The sequence below is a fragment of the Schistocerca americana genome, chromosome 3 (genome assembly GCF_021461395.2).
Source record: "Schistocerca americana isolate TAMUIC-IGC-003095 chromosome 3, iqSchAmer2.1, whole genome shotgun sequence".
In the NCBI taxonomy this organism is placed as follows: domain Eukaryota; kingdom Metazoa; phylum Arthropoda; class Insecta; order Orthoptera; family Acrididae; genus Schistocerca; species Schistocerca americana.
This window is the reverse complement of record NC_060121.1, coordinates 495,389,481-495,414,603: the sequence shown is the minus strand read 5'-3', so window position 1 is coordinate 495,414,603 and position 25,123 is coordinate 495,389,481. Positions and strand designations below refer to the sequence as shown.

The 25,123-nt window shown below is 44.0% G+C and overlaps 1 protein-coding gene across 1 annotated transcript in view; it reads right to left on the bottom strand.

The window, feature by feature from the left end:
• The window catches only part of LOC124607396 (venom carboxylesterase-6-like), a 143,646-nt gene that overhangs the window by 90,031 nt on the left and 28,492 nt on the right, over positions 1–25,123 (bottom strand). Inside the window, exons 2-3 of the mRNA XM_047139718.1 lie at positions 22,232–22,366; positions 7,148–7,424 (exon numbers count right to left, since the gene is read on the bottom strand). Of these exons, the coding sequence (XP_046995674.1) occupies positions 7,148–7,424; positions 22,232–22,366 (412 nt within the window). The remainder of the gene's footprint in view (positions 1–7,147; positions 7,425–22,231; positions 22,367–25,123) is intronic.

The window sequence follows — 25,123 nt, the reverse complement described above, 5'->3', positions numbered from 1 at the left end:
AGGAACGTATTGTAAAAGTGTCAGCCATTTGCTGTGCATATCCGTCAAAGAACCCGCAACAATGTTTAGGCACGAACAAATGGTAAAAAACACTTTTATGGGTTTTATAAGGAACCACCCTTGAACTAATGGTGCCTCCGTAAGTCCCTTAAGGCCCATCGTATACCACATTAAATGCAAAAAGAACCAAACGATTTGCTCCATTTGCCTAAGCAAAAGGATGTGTGTATTATTCATACTTTGACCCTTTTCTAATACTATCCTTCTGTTGGGTTTGCTCAAGGGCTATATAAAACATTTAACTATACCTTTCTATCAACAATAGAACCTGAGATATCATCCCAGAAAGAACTTTGTTGTTATGTGCGGCGTTTTGGACCATCAGAATCAGTAATTTAAAATTAAAGAACAATTAAATATGTCACAAAATATTAACGTGTAGTTGCAGACTGTTTTATTTAAACGATGAAAATAATAAAGTTAATTTCATACATTCATTACTTAATATAATTTGTCTCTGTAAGCCCCAACTACTGAAATGAATAAAACTAGCTGTCTTTTGTTATACTTCATTGTAATGTGAGATGGTCTTGTTGTGTACTGCACTTATACAGTACTTGGGTTTTCTTAGCGTGCGGTATTTCGTCCTTTTTGGGCATTTCAGGTACTGGATAGACCTTTAGTTTATATTGAATTAGTAGAGAGTTAAACAGTGTCCATGGTTTAAGGTCCCTGGTAAGTTTTATTGGAGAGTAACGCTGCTTGCATTGTCGCGGAAGCAGACAGTGCATCTTACAGCAACTTATTCTGTATAATTTAGTGTATATTTGGGCTATCGACCGTTATTATTTGTCTAAATAATTCCTATTCAAATTCTAAGTTACATGATAAGGTTTAACACTTCTCTGTAATCATTATGGAACTTCAGACATTTTAGTTAGCTTTTCATTTTATTTCGTCCATTAGTGGATAGTTTAAGGATGTACTTTATGTAGTTTTTCTACAACACGATTCCTGCTACAGTAAGATTACTTAGCAACGGTGCCTTGTTGCAAACGCTCTTAGGAGGAAGAATCATGTGATCACATTGGTGGTACTGACCAGTAAGTTACAAGCACTACTTTTTTATATTTCTTTTCCATACTTCCTTTGCTCTACATGTTTTTCATTAGACATCAGCATGTTGCAAATTGTGATGGAGTAGGGTTTAGTGAAATCAAAATTTATCAGCAGTGGCACTGATTTGTTTGTTTACAGCTAAACGTCGATGACTAAATGGAATGAAGCTTCTTGAACACTGACGTTGTTTTGGGAGGAAGTGAAATGGGTGTAAATCAAAAATTTCGAATGACTAAACTATAAAATTAGTGTTTTGCAGATTTGGGCTCACAGTTCGATACATTTTTTGGAAGGAAGCATGTTTCATGCATAGACAGTACTTTTATTTGTAGCTTGCAATTATTTAATTTCAGCTTCGTTAGTTATAATCGAAAACTAATCACCTATGCTGCTTAATAAGTTGACTCATTTTTATATCTGGACAAGATAAGGCCACTTACACCTAGAGCACTCACACTGACTTAATACTGTAAGCATTTTTAATCAATGAGACAATAGTGCCCCATTTGGCATTAGGTAATTTGTTTCACCATACAGCCACATGGGATGCTGCACGGTCTTAATTGTATTTCGTATCTAACCTGAATGTAAAATATATCTGAACTTATCAAGCAGTATGCGTAAATGTTTTTGATTGTTAATGTTATTTATAAGAACTAAGTTGAAATTAGCTAACTGAAAAATGTAATTACGAATAAAGGACACAACTATGCAGGAGACACATTTGTAAACTGGATAAGAGGCCTGTAACATAACTTTTGCCTCGACGACATTGGATATTTGAAGTATGAATGTTTGTGCAAGACACAAGCAGCGTTTAAAACCCATTATGATAAATATTAAGCACGACTCATCAAAATCGGTTGTAGCTGGGTGCAAGGCGAGCATATTATTTTTCACGTTGTTCGAACTATAATTAATGAGAATTGGCATGTTAGAATTAAATCAGGAAGCGTTCTGACAAGTGATGATATGATGTCCTATCCTGTTCTGGGTGGTGCAGTAAGGGAAAAAATGGGTACATGTGGTGTGTCACATAGTGCACGATATCTAGTACTCAACTGCTGAGTGATGTGCTTAACTGTGGCATGTCTGTTATTTGGTACAGTCCTAGCTACCAACGGAAATCTCAGTCTTCCACTTCTTCTTCAGCTGATGGTCACTGCAGTTGATTCTGGTAGTCGTTTTACTGGAATCGGGACGCTCAGTGACGGTTGATACGATGGCTCATCAAGTACAGAGTGTTGGAACGTCTACACAGACGATGAGTACCCGTGTGTTACCCCAGTGGTACAGTTGCAATGAAACCTAATGAGGCGTCATATCTGGAATAGATAATAAAGAGACTATGAAACAATTTCTCACTTCTCTATTGACCACTCGAAATTCCTCTCATACTCTCAGTATGTATCTGTTTTTCGACAGTTAGTTCGAATACTGAAAAAGGGCAATTCAGTATCTCCTCAAAAAAGCTAGAATGACTCATAACTGATACAAAAATAGTGTACGGTGCGTGACTAAGGTGTCGGTTTAGTTGTACTATCTGGTGAGCTAGTGTTGTTCTTGCAGATGTGTCAGAGCACCTTTGTAAAGTTAGTTTCAGTGGAGCAAAACAGTATTTCTTATGAATGATATATCAGGACGCACTCCTCCGGCATTGTACATTTTGGTTAATAAATCAAAGGACATGGTTGGAAGCCCCCAGACAAACTCTCACCGAAATCCTGCGACGTAGCACCCATCTGGTCAGGATGTATTCACTGATTTCGTTGGGAAGGGTGTGATAAGACCATTGTACTCTTCCCTTGCGCAAGCCATCCATAACTGTTGTAACTGGTTCTTGAATACGGGCACTGGGACAGAGTTTACGTCCGAGTTGACCATTCACATATTCTATCGTGGATAGAACACAAAAGAACGTCAACATCTTGCCAACAGCTCATAGCGACACGTGCCATGTGTGGACGTGCACTGTCCTGTTGAAAATGGCACCACAATACCGTTGCGTGAGATGTAGTACACAAGGACCCAGAGAGTCGGTGAAATATCGTGACCTGAGACCATACCTGACGGTTCCCCATACGACACAGCAGCAACAACGCTTTGCTTCTCCAACGCACTGGAAGAATGGGACTCCTCTCCATGCCGCCGCCAATCTCGTCGATGATCCTCATCTATTGAAGAATCACGATTCATCGTGAAGGCAATGGAACACCATTCAGTAGCAGTCCATGCTCCCAGCCACAGCACCACTCCAAACATTTGCATTTGTGGAGCTAACGGTAGCCTACGCGAGGGACGGTAATGCCCTAGTCCGGCTCTGCTAATTTCCGACTAGAGCTGCAGATTTGTTTGTTCTCAGATGGCAGACACAGATGCAAGGGGGTCTGATGTGACCGAATGGAACTTCGGCGATGAGTATGCCTGCCCTCACCATTTCCGTATAGTCACACATGGGCTCAGTGTCACTCCCAAATATTCGACAAATCTGACCAAATGGAGACCCACAATGATGCTCCATTCACATTCTGTCAGGTGCTGACAACACTGTCTCACAGGAGGAAGCAGCATCTCCGTGTCCCTGGTGTTATCACTCAACATCTGACGCTGTTCACCGCCTTATATACTCCACCTGGCCTGGTAACAACACTAAATACGTCCAACACCAATGCTCTATGGTGGCCGTTTTACCTATCACAGACTTGCATCTCCAGTCCTTTACATACGTGCCCAAGGTATACGTATGTCTAAAGCAGTGTATGTCTAGAGTTATCTGTTCAGAAAAAAGTATTGTATAGGAAGAGACTATTTTGGTTATGACGGGGACTGGTGGATACCAGGAACCAAAACTGCAAAACGAGTAGCATACGCGCAGGGGAATTAACTGAATAATGCACAACAGCGCCCGTTGGTTGTCAAAATGTCGGGGTCTGAAGTTAATTCCACAGCACACTATTCTTCGGGTTTAAAGTAAGACATACGTGTTCTCTTCTAAAAGTACACTTTTCTTCATCTACGATCCAAAATTGATATAACAGGAAAGAGGTATTCTACAGAGAATGCCATGTAAACCATCTTGTAGAAGAAAACTGTTGTCATCAAATACTAGTGCAATGGGTCTAGATATCTGTAAGGTGTTAAGTGATAAGATGTGATTAGTCTCTCAACTTCTTATTCAGCCGGCAGAGGTTACTCGTGATGGTTACATTGCATTATCACTGTTTTCGTATTGTGTAGGGCAATAAGAGATAGACAACACAAAAGGCATGGAATTACAGGCATGTAGAGAATTATGTAATTATGTACCAGCATTTCCATTTGATTGTCTACAATACCAACCTTTTTTTTAAAGGGAGAGAATAGCATCTAGTTGCAGTTATTGCTTCTGTTGTCGTCCGAAGAGTGAGGTGACAAAGTAAGATTGATATCTCGCAACGCAACCACAAGAAAAGAAAGTCGCTGCAAACCTCTTAGACGAATGGATGGTATTGGAGTAGCCAAGAAACGTTTCGCTACACCGCCGCAACGGGCCTTCGAGTTGCAGCCGAGCACGGTACCGCTCACCTCAGTCCGCGATCATCGACTAAGACAGCATAGTCTTCCAGTAGACCAGCTGCGCACTCAGTATATTGGGCAGAACGGAATGTGAAAATTATTGTTAAATGTGTTCTGAGTGAGAGACTTCTAATTTGTCTGTATTAAGTGATACGCCAGAGTAGTGAATACTTACGACATTTCTGTAGAAACGCATCGTACAAAGTTAATTAAGTCTTCCTAGCTATGCTCTAATAAAGTGAAGTAGTCTTTCATGTCTTATAGTATGCACTCGGTTTTCTCCCAGAGGAAAGTAAACAACCAGACATTTAATCGATGAGTGTAGTTTTCTCTCTGGTACAACACTGTTGATTAACGTAGACACACTGATGAGCCAAAACGTTATGACCACTGCCCACCGTGAGGTTGTATGCTGCCTACTGGCGCCGAGGGCGCCTGACACGGTAAGAGAAGTATATGAGCGGAGCAGAGACGAATGAGGAATCATTCTAACGACAATAAGTGGCGCAAATCCTGAAATCCGCCAACTGAAGCGACTTTAACATACACCAGATTGTTGTCGCTCAGTGCATGGGAGCGAGCTTCTCGGAAACGGCAAAGCTGTTCGTGTGTTACTGTCGTGAGCGTCTACGGAAAACGGTTGAAGAATGCTGAAACCACGAGTAGGCGACAAGAAGTTGGACGTCCATACCTCGTCACAGAACACATGGACCGGAGGCTTGCCCGCACTGTAAAGCAAGGTAGGCGGCGATCTGCGAGAGATGTGACGACAGAGAACAGTGCGGGCGTTGCCGTAAGTGTTTCTGAGAACACCGTTCAGCGCACAGTGTTGAACATGGCGTTCCACAGCAGAGGACCCCTGCGTGTTCACCTGTTGACCCAACAACACCGTCAGTTATGATTACAGAGGGCACTGGATCATCGAGAGCCGGCCGGTGTGGCCGAGCGGTTCTAGGCGCTTCAGTCTGGAACCGCGCGACCGCTACGGTCACAGGTTCGAATCATGCCTCGGGCATGCATATCTGTGATGTCCTTAGGTTAGTTAGGTTTAAGTAGTTCTAAGTTCTAGGGGACTGATGACCTCAGATGTTAAGTCCCATAGTGCTCAGAGCCATTTGAACAATCTTTTTGATCATCGAGATTGGACCGCGGATCAGTAGAATCGTGTCGCCTGGTCGGATGATGCACGTTTATTGTTATACCAGTTCGATGGTCGTGTCCAGATGCGTCATCATCCAGGCGAACGGCTGCTAGGAACATGCAGTGCGTCACGGACTCAGGCCTGTGGGAGCAGTATTATGTTATAGGGGACATTCGCCTGGGCTTCCATGGGACTTGCTGCAGAAATCGAAAGCACTATGACGGCTGTGGGGTACGTGAAAATTATTAGGGACCACCTGTAACCCCTTAAGCTTGATGTCTTCCTCAACAGTGATGGCATCTTCCATCAGGAGAACTGTCCACATCACAAGGCCACCGAGCGAGGTGGCGCAATGGTTAGACATTGGACTCGCATTCGGGAGGACGACGGTTCAATTCCGCGTCCGCCCATCCTGATTTAGGTCTTTCGTGATTTCCCTAAATCGCTCCAGGCAAATGCCGGGATGGTTCCTTTGAAAGGGCACGGTCGACTTCCTTCCCCATCCTTCCCCAGTCCGATGAGACCGATGACCTCGCTGTCTGGTCTCCTCCCCCAGACAACCCCCAACCCCCATACTATAAGTTGCATAAGTCTGAAAAGGCCAGAGTCGTGCTGCAGTGGTTTGAGGCATTATAGTGAACTCACGTTTTGGTCTTGGCCGTCAAATTCGGCTTATCTGAAACGGATGAAACTCAACTGGGACAGCAAGACTAATAAGAATTAATATTTTTTTTGAAATTTGGAAATTATGGGAACAAACTGCTGAGGTCATCGGTCTCTAAGCCTACACACTAACTTAAACTAACTTACGCTGTGGACAACACACACACCCATGACCGAGGGACGACTCGAACCCCCTACGTGGGGAGCCGCACAGAACGCGCCAGTCTTCAGGCCACAAGTGGCCCATCAGGACCATCCGAGCGCCGTGTCATCCTGAGCTAAGGATGCGGATAGGAGGGAAGTGTGGTCAGCACACCGCTCTCCCGGTCGTTACGATGGTTTTCTTTGACCGTAGTCGCTACTATTCGGTCTAGTAGCTTCTCAGTTGGCATCACGAGGCTTAGTTCACCCCGGAAAATGGCAACAGCGCATGGCGCTCCGGATGGTCACCCATCGAAGTGGCGGTCACGCCCGACAGCGCTTAACTTCGGTGATCAGCGGCAAGGCCGTTGCCATGTATACATATCAATGTACCAAAAATATCTGTACTTATACCCCTTGCACCCTTTGTGACGTTTTGACTGAAAACAGTGACAGAACATTTTCAAATTGTTTCACCAGGCAATGCAGCAAAGGGGTCGCAGGTAGCGTGTGGAAAGGCTTACGTACCGAACTGAGCCAACCGGTAGTTGATGGTGACGAGGATGACGCCGTAGGAGATGAGGAAGTCGGGTCCGTGTTCCGTGTCGGAGCCGCTGTTGTAGTAGAAGCCCCCGCCGTGCACCCAGAAGAGCACGGGCAGGTTGGCGCCCTGCTCTGGGACGCCCGGCACGTACACGTTCAGGTAGAGGCAGTCCTCGGAGCCGCTGCCGTCGGGCTGTATGCAGTCGCTGCCGTACTCCTTGGCGTCGCGTACCCCTTCCCAGCCACCGGCTGGCTGGGGATCCTGCGAAGGCATCAGTGATTGCGTGATAAGAGCCTTTCGCAGAACTCACCTTTTCCATTTTAAATTGAAATTTTTGACCAAGCCAGTTGCACGACAGGTAATTCGACTCGGAGATGACAACAGGGCACCACGAAATAGTTTCGTCCACGGCCTTCATCCACATCAATATCGTTATTCCGTGAGGCGCTCTATGGTATATGGTGAAGGGTACATACTAAACTAGGGTCATTTCCCCCTTCCCAGTCCTTTCACTAATGTTACGTGGGTAGAAAGTTCGTCTCTCTGGGCCAAGAAGTTTGAATTTATATAACTTTTTGCGTCTTAGGAATTACTTGAGGTGTATGTGGAGGAAAGCAGTAGGTTTCTTGATTAGATTTGGAGCTTAGACTCTCAGTATTTTCTCGATAAGGCCATCTGTAATATAAATTGTTTTTAATGTCTCAAACCAATTTTTTGAGCATCTCTATGTCACTCCGACAATGACCGAACACATATGTGTGTGACGGGTTGTGCTCAGAGCTGTCCCGAGGAGGTTCTGCACACCCTGCCGAACTACCAATATTGAACTCTCCCCTTACTCCCCCCCCCCCCCCCTTCCCCAATAAAATTAATGGATAGCAAACTTTTCTACACAGATTTAACAAATTTTGTAATTTTGTAAGCAGGTTTAATAAAAATGAAGCATTACTGAAAAATTTTACTTAAATGACTTATATTTATGAAAAACATCAAACAAAACAAATTAAATATATCATTCTAATAAGTAAATTGCAAATTATGTAAACTTTCCAAAAATATTTACACTACGGCAAAATCTTTATCTGATTTCTTCTGGAAGTATGATGTATAATAAAGGGCAGGTTTTATTTCCTCCTCATAAATTATACATTGTACATAAATAATTAATTAGAAATAAAAGGTAAAGGTTATTAGAACGTAACTTAGCATTTGCTTACTATGAGTGATGCAGACTCGTTAATTACGTCATTGACTATGTTAAATTGCAGAGCATACGTTTATCTACACGAGCCTTCAGTTTAGAGAAAAGAACATAGCTCTGCACAGGCACAGCGTTTAAAATATCCCGTAAGATCGGTTTTCAGCCACAGAAGGTCGCTCAATTGTTTTCACGTACACAGCAGATCGTACCATCCAGAACGTGGAAGGAGTAAAAATGGAGTGGAAAGCAAATTACATATTCCCTGCACAGAGGCTTTTGTGCTTAATATTCCGTAGTTAAATTTAGGTTCCGAACAACAGAATAACTAATAGTTCGCTCTTACATGAACACCGGCCGCGGTGGCCGAGCGATTCTAGGCGCTTCAGTCGGGAACCGCGCGACTGCTACGGTCGCAGGTTCGAATCCTGCCTCGGGCATGGATATGTGTGATGTCCTTAGGTTAGTTAGGTTTAAGTAGTTCTAAGTTCTAGGGGACTGATGACCTCAGAAGTTAAGTCCCACAGTGCTCAGAGCCATTTTTTTTTTAAAGTCGGAAACGTGATGGTACGCATTTCTCCTTTACACGAGGCATCACAACAACGTTTCACCAGGCAACGCCGGTCAACTGCGTTGAATCATTTTTTTTTCTTACATGAACAATATTTTGAGAGCTTTCACATCGATTTCATGTGTAGAAATGACTAGTTCGATTATACAAGCTAATGCATGAAAGGATTTTTCAGATTTGTATGCCGTCACAACAGAGTAACATATACACTACTGGCCAGTAAAACTGCTGCACCAAGAAAAAACGCAGATGATAAGCTGGTATTCATTGGACAAGTATATTATACTAGAACTGACATGTGATTACATTTTCACACAATTTGGGTGAACAGATCCTGAAAAATCAGTACCCAGAACAACCACCTCTGGCCGTAATAACGGCCTTGATACGCCTGGGCATTGAGTCAAACAGAGCTTGGATGGCGTGTACAGGTACAGCTGCCCATGCAGCTTCAACACGATACCACAGTTCATCACGAGTAGTGACTGGCGTATTGTGACGAGCCAGTTGCTCGGCCACCATTGACGAGACGTTTTCAGTTGGTGAGAGATCTGGAGAATGTGCTGTCCAGGGCAGCAGTCGAACATTTTCTGTATCCAGAAAGGCTCGTGCAGGACCTGTAACATGCGTTCGTGCATTATCCTGCTGAAATGTAGGGTTCCGCAGGGATCGAATGAAGGGCAGAGCCACGGGTCGTAACACATCTGAAATGTAACGTCCACTGTTCAAAGTGCCGTCAATGCGAACAAAAGGTGACCGAGACGTGTAACCAATGGCACCCCGTACCATCACGCCGGGTGATACGCCAGTTTGACGATGACGAATACACGCTCCCAATGTGCGTTCACCGCAATGTCGCCAAACACGGATGCGACCATCATGGTGCTGTAAACAGAACCTGGATTCATCGGAAAAAATGACGTTTTGCCATTTGTGCACCCAGGTTCGTGGTTGAGAACATCATCGCAGGCGCTCCTGTCTGTGATCCACCGTCAAGGGCAACCGCAGCCATGGTCTCCGAGCAGATAGTCCATGCTGCTGCAAACGTCGTAGAACTATTCGTGCAGATGGTTGTTGTCTTGCAAACGCCCCCATCTGTTGACTCACTGATCGAGACGTGGCTGCACGACCCGTTGCAGCCATGCGGATAAGATGCCTGTCATCTCGACGGCTAGTGATACGAGGCGGTTGGGATCCAACACGGCGTTCTGTATTACCCTCTTGAACCCACCGATTCCATATTCTGCTAACAGTCATTGGATCTCGACCAACACGAGCAGCAATGTCGCGATACGATAAACCACAATCACGATGGGCTACAATCCGACTTTTATTAAAGTCGGAGCCGGCCGAAGTGGCCGAGCGGTTCTAGGCGCTACAGTCTGGAACCGCGCGACCGCTACGGTCGCAGGTTGGAACCCTGCCTCGGGCATGGATGTGTGTGGTGTCCTTAGGTTAGTTAGGTTTAAGTAGTTCTAAGTTCTAGGGGACTGATGACCTCAGAAGTTAAGTCCCATATTGCTCAGAGCCATTTTTTTTAAAGTCGGAAACGGGGCATGATGGTACGCATTTCTCCTCTTTACACAAGGCATCACAACAACGTTTCACCAGGTAACGGCGGTCAACTGCTGTTTGTGTATGAGAAATAGGTTGGAAACTTTCCTCATGTCAGCACGTTGTAGGTGTCGTCACCGGCGCCAACCTTGTGTGAATGCCCTGAAAAATTAATCATTTGTATATCACAGCATCATCTTCCTGTCGGTTAAATTTCGCGTCTGTAGCACGTCATCTTCGTGGTGTAGCAATTTTAATGGCCATTAGTGCATAATTTTCAGTTTCGAAAAATCATTTAGCCAACAAAAGCTGAAAGTTTAGGACGATAACTTACAAAACAGTAGGCAGAAAACCGTTTGGAATGGTACAGTAATTTGCATCTGACTGTATTACTGTTTTAGTAAGATACGAAAGAGAACGACGCAATATGGCTCCTAATACCATTGTACCAGGCGAGACATTACCAGTTGAATCCAACATGGATGCTAACAAACGGAGCAATGACGCCACATTTGCAGCTAGTGGTCATGTAGGGAAGGCGCAAGCTGTCTGTCGTATCCTTTGACTGAACCTACTCCGATCTGAGTCAGCAAACAACCAGAAGAAACTATGCTTCAAATTAAGCGTGAACAGAATCAAACAATGGACAACAGTCTACCGTTTCCTACGTTATGGACGTGTTAAAAAACATATTACTGACATGAATAATATGACTGCCATGAATACAAATCTCACCACTAAGATGGAGTAGAACCGTAGTAAGTTGAAAACTGAACATAACAAAATAGAAGTTACGATATTTCTATTTGGTCAAATCTTACAGAAAAGATGGAAGCGAACTTGGCTGTTTTGAGTATTCGAAGGCAACGTGTTACAGATCTTAGCAGATCGATAGGTGCCGTAAGAAGTCATGTAAGCGAAGTTCAAACTCAGGTTAGCAATATTAAAGAGTCCGCCCTCGGTAGCTGAATGGTGTGCGCGACAAGATGTTAATCCTAACGGCCTGCGTTCGATTCCCGGTTGGATCGGAGATTTTCTTCGCTCAGGGACTGAGTGTTACGTTGTCCTAATCATCATCATTTCATCCCCATCGACACGGAAGTCGCCGAAGTGGCGTCAAATCGAAAGACTTGCACCCGGCGAAAGGTCTACCCGACGGGAGGCTCTACTCACACGACATTTACATTTTAACATTAAAGAAACATTCAGTTCTGAAATTGAAAGAATGGAGGGAATGGAGGGAACTGTTGATCCGATGATTAACGGAAAGTTACAGGAAATGGTGCCTGTAACCTAAACAGAAATCTCTGAAGAGACTTCTGCAGCAGTCGCCGGATTGCGTACCTCTCTTTCGAGGGTGCATAGCAGAATGGTTCTTGCGTGAAGCAAGAAACATGGGAGATAGAAACTACGACAGCAAAGATTCGCAAGGAAGCAGAATCATCACGATGGTAATTACTGAATCAGGCTAGGACTAACTGTAAACCGATGGTAGTACAGAAGTCAGAAGTACTGAGCAAGAAGAAACGAGGAGTTTGGGGATTGATCGACTTCATTAAGAACATTCGGCATGTGTGGTACCCGTAGAGATGAGTGACAGAGAAAGGATTAACCTGTTGATTGACTCCTTAGTAGGCAACGCAAAGCGTTGGGAGCTGAATTTAGACATCACGAACTTTTTGACAGTTCAAATAAAAGTTTCTTGGAGAAGTCTGGTTCATCCAGAACTACGATAATTTGGGATGAGAGTTTGTTGTCACAAAAATTCCAGAACGTGGACGAGGGTCCATCAACGATTATCGTAAGCTGTGTTTCAGGTGACTTGAATGTCTCAAGGATAGGAGGACTGAATCAGAAATAGTATTGCTGTTGTGAAAGGAATTACCCGACGATCCCAAGCAATACGTCGGCAACTACAAGATCTTCGACGAGTTATTAGAAAAAATTGAGATCGAGAATCGGTGGAGTAAAACACGCGACCTGTCGAGCTGCAGAAACCAAAACATACTTGAAGGAGGTGGACAAAATGGACATCAAATGAACATGGTGAGAGGGCGCGGTAGAGGAAACTATTTTCACGGTGGAAGAGGTATCTTTAACAATAGTAGGGTGCAGGAAGATGCGGAAAACTAGTTTCGTTTCCATGCAGATTGAGGGCCTCACTGGTACAGAAGGAAGTAAATGATCCAATGACAGGCAGAAGTACTAGAAGGAAGAAGACAGGGGCAAGAATATGAGGCATTGTCATGTTGAAAGTACGTTTTGCGCCCAAAACCATGACAAGATTAACATTGGCACACAGACATCAAGACAAGTGGTAGAATTGCTCGCGCTTGAAGAAATTCAGTTTAAGGATAACCAAGTGGAATAAAAAGCTGAAAGTAGGGAAGATGTGGAGATTCGTCGAGATCAGCAGGAAGAATTAATGGTGGAAGTGCTCATAGAGGGGCATGTTGTTACAGATAGTGACAATAGTTGTGAACAAGGGAAGAAGTCAAGCGATGTGGCGTTGATGAAAGAATTCCGTCAAGTATATGATGAATTGAGAAAGTGGGAAATCAAGAAGAGTATATAATACTGTGACTGCGAAGCGGCCCTACACGAAATCACGACGAGGGAGGAGGGAAGAGGGCACCGCACACTAATGCATGCAAATATAGACGAGATTATTCCATGCGGAGAATAAGAACTGCAACTCAAAACTTATACTGCAACTAAGAAGGTAATTGTAAAGGAAGTAACTGAATCTGATCCGAGGATCACATTTATAGAGAGCCATGATAGATATGTAGTAGACGCTGAAGTATATGACCGGGGCAGCAATTCGACACACAGCGACGTGGAAGATGTATCCGATGCAGTGAGACAGTATAGGCAAGACAGTACTTCTGCTGAAGTCTTGACCGAGTAGCGCCTCCGAGGTCAATGCAGGAAGAGGAAACATATGTTTGACGGTCCAGAAGTTGTCAAAGACATTTACTGGTTTACAGAGGGAACTCAACGTCGACGGCAGCGGGCACGGACGGCCGTCCAGCAGGGCACTGCCACGAAGTCCCATGAAGAAGTTGGTGCTGGCGGCAGGTGCAGCCTGCTCACCAACCCAGGGCTGCTGCTGGCGGCCAGTCATATCGATGTCTGTCATACCCCCGGTGTCATAGTTGTGCTGCTGGTTTCCACTGACGAGAAGTGAACCCCTAAATCGAAATTTACACTCGTTTATATGCTTCTGACGTCCATTTGTTTCAACTAAAACCAGGCACCTAATCATGTCGCCCATAACAAGAGGCTTTCCCTTGCGTGGTGACACCGCCCCGCTGGCTACACAGTTACTACTATGTGGTACAGTTTACTGCTGTGCTTGGATATCCTGGCTTCGCAGTCCCATTGCGCATCTGCAGTGGCTGTTAGCGTAATGCTCCATGGTAGCTTCTGCACTACATCTCATTACTTTTGCTGAAGAACTATAATTTCTGCTCAAAGACTGGGTAGCGCACTACACTGCCCCACTCCGACCCGGTTCTCCACTATGATTACGTTTACCCTTAATCTGTAAAGCAACTACATAGTACCATACCGTCTACCTCTCAGCTACTACACTGCTGTATTAATCTATGACTCCATAAACTTATTTTTCGTTTCTTGCACATATTGCTTAATCTCACATCACTCAAGGGTACCAAGCAATGCAAATTAACTATTAACTAAAATATTATCAGACTTTTTCACTACTAGACATGTTGACATGCTTATGAAAAACAAACTTGTAGGTGTGGACCTACAAACTAAAGTGACCCTTTTTTTCTCAATAAATTACACCTAACACATGTAATGCAATAAAAGGTGATCTCGTTTCATTAAACACTTACGTTTGGCACCTCCTTTCTTTACCTGGTGGTTTCTTAGCACCTTGCTTTGGAGCAACTGTGCAACTTTATCCATGTGACAACAGTTCTCCTTAAGATTCCCAAGACATCATACTATGAAAACTATCCTTACAAGAAAACCACATACAGCAGTACCATTCACCGCACTGTGACAGGTAGTCCAAATTCTTCCTAGCACTGTAGCTCCCCTTACAGACTAAATTCTCCTCGAGTGCTTGGCTGAAATGGCTCTAAGCATTATGGGACTTAACATCTGAGGTCATGAGTCCCCTAGACTTAGAACTACTTAAACCTAGCTAACCTAAGGACATGACACACATCCATGCCCGAGGCAGGATTCGAACCTGCAACCGTAGCAGCAGGGCGGTTCCAGACTGAAGCGCCTAGAATTGCTCTGCCGCAGCGGCCGGTGAACTGCTTGGTTTTCCGGCACTTTTGCTCATCCAAAACAACTTTCTGAGGCATGGTGGCACTGTATAATGCGAGTTACCCCTTAATGTATTTGTACATAGTTTCAGTGGTTTGCCCGATATAATAAAAGCATCCCATGACAGTTCCTCACTGGCAACAGTTTTCTGTCACTGAAGGTTAATTTGGCATGATGTTCACTCAGAACGTCTTCTTTCAGACTCGCGTTGCACCCTTCACCCATTTCATTTTTTTCATGTACAACAGACCGTGGGGTCTGCCGTAAACACTCGCTGCTCATGTCAGATGCTTGCTCTGTAAGGCTGTGACACACTACTTGAGCTCGCGCCACATTGAATCTCTGGCGTACACTTGTCAACAGTTTCAGCTCTATCGACTTGATCATCCATTCTACGAACTCGCCTTCTTTTTCTTTTCCTCTGTTCATCTCGCTTCTGGGGAAATACAGGTGCCCGTACCGTCACTACCTCAACATCTCCAACAACTTCTTGTGCATTCCCTGTAGTATCCACAACAGCAAAATCGTCTGCAGTGCCACTCTGCAGGACGCAAATATCGCTGGCACATCCACTTCCCTGTGCACTACTTTCTTCAGCGCCATGGAGATCACATGGGCCTGCACTATGCTTGTGTCATGGCAGCAGTACGCGATGACAGCTGTGCATGGGGGTACGACTCGCCACCCTCTGACAGGTGTAATAGTGCCAAGTTCCAGTAGGAACTCAGCGTCAGTGGCAGTAGGCATAGACAGCTTGTTGGTGGGGCTGTGACTCCAAGATCTGTTAAGGACTTAGTGCTGGCGTCAGCACCACCCCATCTCAAATACATGGCTCCTGCTGGTGCTACACAGTTGTCGCACTGTCGTTGTATCCTTGGTGTTGTGGCGGTGTGTTGGTTTCCAGCAATAAAATTCTAACTCTGGCAGGCGTTGTTTTTACCACGAAACTTTCCCTGGCGTGGTGACATTTCCCTGCTAGCTACACGGTTATCGCTGTGCGGTACAGCTTACCTCTGCACACAGCTATCGTGGCTTCACGATCCCCTTATGTAACCTTGTGACCCACAAATCGCCACTGTGTCGGCTGCCGACTCGCAGCTATTAATGCTCCGTGGTGGCTTCCAAACTACTTGCCGTTATTTTTGCTAAAGATTATAATTTCTGCTTAAATGCTGGGTAGCGGCACTACCCTACAAAGGGTAGTACAGAGCATTAAATCCTGTGATATTTGTCAGAGGGAAAAGTGTCAAATGCTATCAGTAGAGGACATGAATGCAATCACACTGGACATTTTTGGTCCATTACCAGAGATCTCAGGAAATTTCTCATATTTTGGTAGCAGTGGAGCTTTTCTTGAAAGGTATAAAACTGTTCTCCTTAAGAAAAGTGACACCAAGGTTGTGCACAACAAGGTGGCTCTAGATTACTTTGTTACTGTGGCTAAGCCAAAGTGAGAGCTGTAAAATAAGAGTACTCAATTTTGCTTGAGGAGATGGAAAGATTGGATGGGTGGAAATCAAATATAAATAATACACATTTCCATGTATCATCCTTCGAGTTACCCCGCAGAACGCTATGTGAGAGAAATAGGATGACTTCGCCATACCTGTTACATGACAATCATTGATACTGGAGCAAAAACATGGTAGAATTTGAGAAGCTAATGAATACATTGGACTATGAGAGTACTCTTTTTGCTCCAGAAGAAATCTTGAGAGAGGTGAGGACCAGCTGTTTAGTAGAAGAATTATTAGAATTTCCTCTGTGGAGTGAAAGTAACATTAATGACAAAATGAAATTGCTTGGAGACAAGATGCAGAGATAAGCTGAAGCTAGGATTCGCCATTATGACAAAAGATTAAAACTTCCTATGTTCAAAACTGATGATTTGGTTCTAGAGAAAAACCACAAGAAATCAAGTGAAATCAAACATGAAATCAGTAACATTAAATTCATTTGTCAAGGACCATTTCACATTCTGTATGCACCGTATGCAAATACAAATTATCTATAATATCCAATATCAGGGAAGCACTTAGGCGTAAGAAACCTTGTAGACTTAACAACGTATAAGTCGTGAGTTTCTCAGGACAATGCTCAGATGTGAAGAGGCTGAGGGAATGACAAAAAGATAAAAATATGTTAGCTTGAGTTAACAGAAAATGGAGATTAATAATTTGTCATATTTATTATTTTGATCTATGTTTATGTACAAATAGGCGTTAAAAGCACATTCTAATACATTTTACTTTAGTTATAGAAAAGCATCGTATCTAATTAGATGCCAAAATACAAAAACTGAGGTTCTAAGAGAGCCTTAACAAGTAAAGAAGTTGGTGATTGTGTTCACAACAAATCACTGACGTAAAAGAGATGGGAAAGTGGCTGGCTTGTTAAGAGTGCGGACGTGAGTATCTGTCCATTTGGACGTTCTGAGATGAAATTTTGTTTGTGCTGTTTGGAGACTAACATTTGGTGTGGATACATCATTTGTATGGAAAAGTTGTCTCTGAAAAGGACAAGTCGCGGGATGCAAGATTTTTTCAAACTTTATCTAGATGGAAACGTTGGACGTAGCAACGTCAAAAATAATGGCGTCGGTGGGCATAACGTCCCATTGCATTTTTTTCCATTATTATTGATGAATGAACAACCAATCATCAAATTTAAGTTTCTCGCTGTTCTCATTTCTGCCATTTCTCATTACGTTCGTCTTTCTACGGATTACTCTCAAGCCTTATCTTGTACACATTAGACTGTTCATTTCATTCAACAGATCTTTACCTTCACTGAGAATAGCATTGTGATCAGTGACTCTTATCATTGGTATCCTTTCACCTTGAATTTTAATCCCACTCTTGAACCTTTTTTGTATTTGCGTTAGTGATTTTCGATATATAGATTGAACAGAATGAGTGAAAGACTGCTCCATCTACAGCAGTGTCTTGCTTAAGACCCAGCAGCGCGAGTTGTATTAGAAACCAAACTGTACCAAACTGTACACCGAAGTTGATAATCAATTGAACATGGAGATGAGCTTATCATTGTGTACTGTATCAAGTGATAATGTTCAGCGACTGTAACAGATACACATTTCATTCCTGTGGACATGGACTGTTTCTAAGTGAAGTATTGTACACTCCTGGAAATTGAAATAAGAACACCGTGAATTCATTGTCCCAGGAAGGGGAAACTTTATTGACACATTCCTGGGGTCAGATACATCACATGATCACACTGACAGAACCACAGGCACATAGACACAGGCAACAGAGCATGCACAATGTCGGCACTAGTACAGTGTATATCCACCTTTCGCAGCAATGCAGGCTGCTATTCTCCCATGGAGACGATCGTAGAGATGCTGGATGTAGTCCTGTGGAACGGCTTGCCATGCCATTTCCACCTGGCGCCTCAGTTGGACCAGCGTTCGTGCTGGACGTGCAGACCGCGTGAGACGACGCTTCATCCAGTCCCAAACATGCTCGATGGGGGACAGATCCGGAGATCTTGCTGGCCAGGGTAGTTGACTTACACCTTCTAGAGCACGTTGGGTGGCACGGGATACATGCGGACGTGCATTGTCCTGTTGGAACAGCAAGTTCCCTTGCCGGTCTAGGAATGGTAGAACGATGGGTTCGATGACGGTTTGGATGTACCGTGCACTATTCAGTGTCCCCTCGACGATCACCAGTGGTGTACGGCCAGTGTAGGAGATCGCTCCCCACACCATGATGCCGGGTGTTGGCCCTGTGTGCCTCGGTCGTATGCAGTCCTGATTGTGGCGCTCACCTGCACGGCGCCAAACACGCATACGACCATCATTGGCACCAAGGCAGAAGCGACTCTCATCGCTGAAGACGACACGTCTCCATTCGTCCCCCCATTCACGCCTGTCGCGACACCACTGGAGGCGGGCTGCACGATGTTGGGGCGTGAGCGGAAGACGGCCTAACGGTGTGCGGGACCGTAGCCCAGTTTCATGGAGACGGTTGCGAATGGTCCTCGCCGATACCCCAGGAGCAACAGTGTCCCTAATTTGCTGGGAAGTGGCGGTGCGGTCCCCTACGGCACTGCGTAGGATCCTACGGTCTTGGCGTGCATCCGTGCATCGCTGCGGTCCGGTCCCAGGTCGACGGGCACGTGCAACTTCCGCCGACCACTGGCGACAACATCGATGTACTGTGGAGACCTCACGCCCCACGTGTTGAGCAATTCGGCGGTACGTCCACCAGGCCTCCCGCATGCCCACTATACGCCCTCGCTCAAAGTCCGTCAACTGCACATACGGTTCACGTCCACGCTGTCGCGGCATGCTACCAGTGTTAAAGACTGCGATGGAGCTCCGTATGCCACGGCAAACTGGCTGACACTGACGGCGGCGGTGCACAAATGCTGCGCAGCTAGCGCCATTCGACGGCCAACACCGCGGTTCCTGGTGTGTCCGCTGTGCCGTGCGTGTGATCGTTGCTTGTACAGCCCTCTCGCAGTGTCCGGAGCAAGTATGGTGGGTCCGATACACCGGTGTCAATGTGTTCTTTTTTCCATTTCCAGGAGTGTATATTATTCAAACTACAATAGAGTGATCTAATATTTTATGTAAGCTGTGGTATCCTCCCTGCAGAAGTAAATCTAGGCTTTCTAGGGACCAGTACAGTGGCGGCACGGATGGCCAGAGTAGTTTTTCGTCCGACACCACAGTAAATAGCTCAGTCTGCATCTGCCTTCAACACTTTGGGACGAGTCTGCCTATCGTCCAGGTGTCTGTCGTACCTTCGATGAAGATCACACTGAACATTTGGCTCGGTGAGATTTTCGAGCTTTGTTCGATGGCAGGCTTTCTAGAGATTAGATATAATAGATATGTGTAACTGAGCACCCACTACGGTCTCCATATTTACTGCCGGTGGACTTGTACCAATGAGGAACTATACACGATGTTCTGTACCAGACAATACCAGCTGCAATGGACTTCTACTTACGGGAAACTGTAAAGTCAGTGTGCTATTATTGTTAATGTCTTCAGTCCGAAGATTGGTTTGGAGCAACCCTCCACGCTGGTGTATCCCACGCAAGCCTTTTCATTTCTGCATAACTACATCAATATACCCTCATCTGAACCAGCTTCCTATAACAAAGTCCTCGTCTCATTCCCCAATTTTTACCCACCACACTTCCTTCCACTACAAGACTGACCATTCCTTCAAACTGAACTATAAATATCATTTCTCTCAGATTCAGACGCTTGCAGAATCGGATGGTCGTTCCGGAATAAAAAGATTGTAATCCTTTGCGTTACTGTGACTCCATAATTTAGTGATCATTGTGGCTGACTGCCTGGGGAAAGACGCGGGTTCAGTTCCCGATACTGCCACGGATTTTTCATTAGTGGGATAGGTGGAACGGGGTCCATCGAACCTCATGTTGCCGTTGAGGAACTACTTTAATGAGAAGTAGCGGTTCCAATGTCTGCCGGGAGAGCTGTGTGTTACCACCACGTCTCTCCATACCGCATCCAGATGACTAGATTGGCTGAGAAGACACGGCAGTCGATAGGTCACGATTGACCTATTTGTAGCCAGAACAGCGGTTATTTCCCTTTCCTACTCCCCTACACGTAAGTCAAAATTTATCCTAAGTAAAATTTATTTCATTCCATAATTGCTGGTGATACAGCTGCCGGTGTAAGATTTCAGATAAAAATACTGTTTCGGTTGTGGAGTTTTTATTTTCAAATTTCAATGACCCTTTTCGCCTGTCGTAGGTATATTCAGAGTATGGTCACGGCGCACGCCGTCCGTAAGATGATTACACGATGCGAATACATCGGCAAAATGCGACTGGAATATCAAAAAGATGAGAATTCTCATTGCGTGCCAAGGGATTCCTTACTCGTAGTCACGCTTAAAGGACGCCGCATAAGTTAAAAACAGATGCACAGCAGAGCTTCATGGAGTGTGAGTACAACGTGTATAAGCGGTGCCGCAGACAAATATAGAATGTGGAAAAGTATGGTAATCGGACCTAGTGTCCAAGTAATGCGGTAGAATCCCGAGTTCTTACCTTCATTCATATGGAACACATGGTCTTGTGAAATCGAAAGAATGTATTTGGAACACCCTGTATCTCTCACCCATTGCGAAACAGCACTCAAACTTCTTCATCTCGTCAATGGAGCGGATGTACCGTTCATAGACCGATACAGTAACAAGTGGTCTGTATCACACAGCTCTTAACGGTATTTAGACTACAGTGAATACGACAGAACTTTTTTATTTGTTTAGTGACTTTGTAACGTCCGCCGGCCGGAGTGGCCGTGCGGTTAAAGGCGCTGCAGTCTGGAACCGCAGGACCGCTACGATCGCAGGTTCGAATCCTGCCTCGGGCATGGATGTTTGTGATGTCCTTAGGTTAATTAGGTTTAACTAGTTCTAAGTTCTCGGGGACTAATGACCTCAGCAGTTGAGTCCCATAGTGCTCAGAGCCATTTGAACCATTTTTTTTTTTTTTGTAACGTCCCGTTTGGAAAATTTTATGAATTAATGTGCTGGTAAACCTCTTACGTTATTTGATTTTCAAACAGGTGAGCAAAACTGAACGTACTCAGACATTTCTCTTTTTACTTATTCTGATCAACACTAAAATGACACACAATATTTTTAGCCCAACGCAATCTGACTTTCAGTATTCCCTACAAAAGAATAGCCCTGACAAACAATAACCTATACCTTTCATGAATCACTTACCTCACAAAAATCTTCATTACTCGAACTACTGCAATACAGCGTGCGCCCATACTGCCAGCGAAATGAAAGATTCTATCTACTGAAGGCACTAACTACTGATAGTGATAGTTAGCAAAAGAAAGATATTGGTACAGAACAAACAATGTATTTACCTTAATAGTGTTCAAAAGTCACAATATATATATATATATATATATATATATATATATATATATCAGTTCATGACATACAGTCTTACAAATTCCTTTTTCTGACGGACACACGTCCAGATCGTCCGCTCTCAAAATTCTGCCGTCTGTCTCCCCACATCCACCACTGCTGGAAGCTCACGTCCGGCAACTGCCCAACGCTATGCGCTGTTCAGATCCAGCTGCTCAACAATACAATAGCGAATACTGCAACAATGACAAGCAGCCACAGACTGTACACAGCACACTCGGTGATTTTCATAAAGAGCGCTACGTGGCGTTACCAACATAAAAACCTAAACAGCCTTATTCCAACAATGCCAACCAGCCACAGACTGCACACAGCACAGTCAGTGATTTTCATACAGAACCCTACGTGGCGTCACCAACATAAAAACCTAAATAGCCTACTTACAACTTTTGATTTCAAGACGAAAGGTGTGACAGTGAAAAGGAGGTAAAAGCCAGGGGAGAGAAGCGGCCAATGGCACCAGACTCACCGCGAAGCGCAGCTCCCCGACTGGCGGCTCGGCGTACGGTATCCCACGGAAGGCGGTGTAGGTCGTGTTGTAGACGCTCTGGACGACGGTCCCCAGCAGCGTACCCTGCTGCACGGTGACCTGCACGTCCTGGGCCTGCGGAAACAAAGTATATTCGACGCCACCTTCGGTTTCTCAGTTCGACGCTTACGAGAAAAAAAAAACTGTTTCTGTTAACAGACTAACAGCAAGTCGACTGAATATTAATAAAATGAGGCATTTCTTAAAATTAGCAGCCCTTACAAGCTGTGACACCTGCCTCACTGAAAAGGACATTGTAGATATACTAATGTTGTTTTCGTGGTCCTCAGTCCGATGATTGGTTTGATGAGCTGTCCAAGCTACTCTATCCTGTGCAAGTTGAAAGGTCTCTGTGTACTGCATCGCTATAAAAAAGACTTAAATTACCTAATTGTTCACATTCAAGCCCTAAATTAGATTTTCATTGAACATATTGTCAGTCTTCTTAGCTGGGTGGTAACGTGCTCGTCTCCCATGCAAGCGGGCCCGGGTTCGACTGCCGTCTGGGTATTGTGTTGTCCTCATCATAATTTCATCCTCATCACCGGCGCACAAGTCGCCAAATGTGGCGTTGAATGAAATGAGACTTGCACTTGGCGGCAGAACTTCCCCGAACAGGGGCCTACCGGCCAAGGATGCCATACGCTCATTTTCGTTTTAATTGAATATATTTTGTGCTCCTAGATTTCGATCCTTCTCATTACCGTCTGTGTGAAAGTGCATGCGAATGTATTTTTCGTGTTTCCATTGGTAGCTAGTAGTATGGAACTCGCTGTCTGCTGTGGTCAATCTGGCCAACTTCGGGTGTTCAGTCAAAGCAAAGAGATTTGTGCCTTCTAAGTCATCTTTTTCGACAGTGGGTAGGTGGGTAACGGAAGCAACCCCTTTGGTCTGTATTGGCTACCTGGGAGATTCATTGTTATGGGGTGGTTAAGCACTTGACGCTGGGCAGTCGGTGAGTGTGGTCGGTAGCTTAAGTCTGAGTTTAGAGTGAGATGCGTAAGACTTCAGGCTAACTGAAGTAGTATAGTTCACTTTTTATAACAGCGACGCGAAGGAGTGTATAGATGGTCTATACATGGGGGATGAACTTGAATACAGTATTATAGAAATGGAAGAGGACATAGAAGAAGATGAAATGAGAGATATGACACTGCGGGAGAAATTTCATAGAGCTCTGAAAAACATGTCGTAACAAGGCTCCTGGAGTAGACGACATTCCGTCAGAACTACTGATAGCGTTGGGAGAGCTATCCATGACAATATGTATGAGAAAGGCCTCAGATTCAATGAAGAATAAATCCAATACAAAAGAAAGCAAGTGCTGACAGGAATGAAATTTACAAGATACTAATACGAATTCTTTACAGAAGAATGGAAAAACTGACCCTACAACGTCTCTTAGAAGATAGGCTAAGGAAGGGCAAACCTAAATTTATAACTTTTGTACATTTGGAGAAAGCTTTTGAAAATGTCGACTGAAACACTCTCTCTGAAATTCTGAAGGTAGTAGGGGCAAATCGCAGGTAACGAAAGGCTTTTTACAGCTTGTACAGAAACCAGACGGCAGTTGTAAGTCTTGAGAGGCAAACACTGGTTGAGAACGGAGCTATACAGGTTGTAGCGTATCCCCGATATTATTCAGTCTGCACATTGAAAAAACAGCAAAGGAAACAAAATAAAAATTTGGAGTAGAAATTAAAGTTCAAAGAGAATAAATAAAACTTTGAAGTATGCTGATGACATTGTATTTCTGTCTGAGAAAGGACTAAGAAGAGCAGTTGAATGGAATGAACCATGTCCTGAAAGGAGGATACAAGACGATCACCAACAACGGCAAAAGAAGGATAATGGATCGTAGTCGCATTAAATCAGGCGATGCTGAGGGAATTAGATTAGGAAACGGGACACTAAAAGTAGTAGATGAGTTTTGCTCTTTGGGCAGCAAAATATCTGACGATGGCCTATGTAGAGAGGATATAAAATGTAGACCGGTAATAGCAAGAGAACTGTTTCTGAAAAAGAGAAATTTGTTAATATCGCGTATAGACATAACTGTTAGGAATGTTTTCTAAAAGCATTTGTGTGGAACGTAGCCATGTGTGGAAGTAAAACATGAATGATAAACAGTTAGGATAAGAAGAGAATAGAAGCTTTTGAAAAACGCTGAAGATTTTATGACTAGATAGCGTGACAAATGAGGAGGTACTGAACAGAATTGGGAAGACAAGATCTCTGTGGCACAATTTGATAAAATGAGGGGATCGGTTGATATGACACAGTCTGAGGCATCAAGGGATCACCAATTTATTGTTTGACGAAAATTTAGGGAGTAAGAATCTTAGCGAGGGACCAAGAGATGAATACAGTAAGAAAATTCAAACGGATGTACGGTTGCTGTTGTTATTCGGGGATGAAGAGACTTTAAATGGGTTATAATGAAATGGCATGCAGGGCTTTTTAAACCTACTGAACTACCGAATGCTAATGAAAATAAGCGCTCTGATATTTTCTTTTATAGTAGATTATTTAGGGTCGCCATCCAACGAAGTTCGGAATAAACTAATTACAATTAGTTAAAGAAATTATTAACTTGTTGCATAGTAACCACTAATATGTCAGTATTCTCATAAAATGAACACTGAAATTAGTTTACACAAAAGCGTGATCATACTGAATGAAAGCAGTTAGTTAAATTAAAACATAATTCTTTAGATTTTAATCAAAATTCAGAATTTGGCCCTGCAAGAATACTGTGCTTTGGTAACGACAGGTTCGATGTACTAAGATCAATTTCGGAAGGGGTGGCTGCGCTGATGAACATTCATGAAA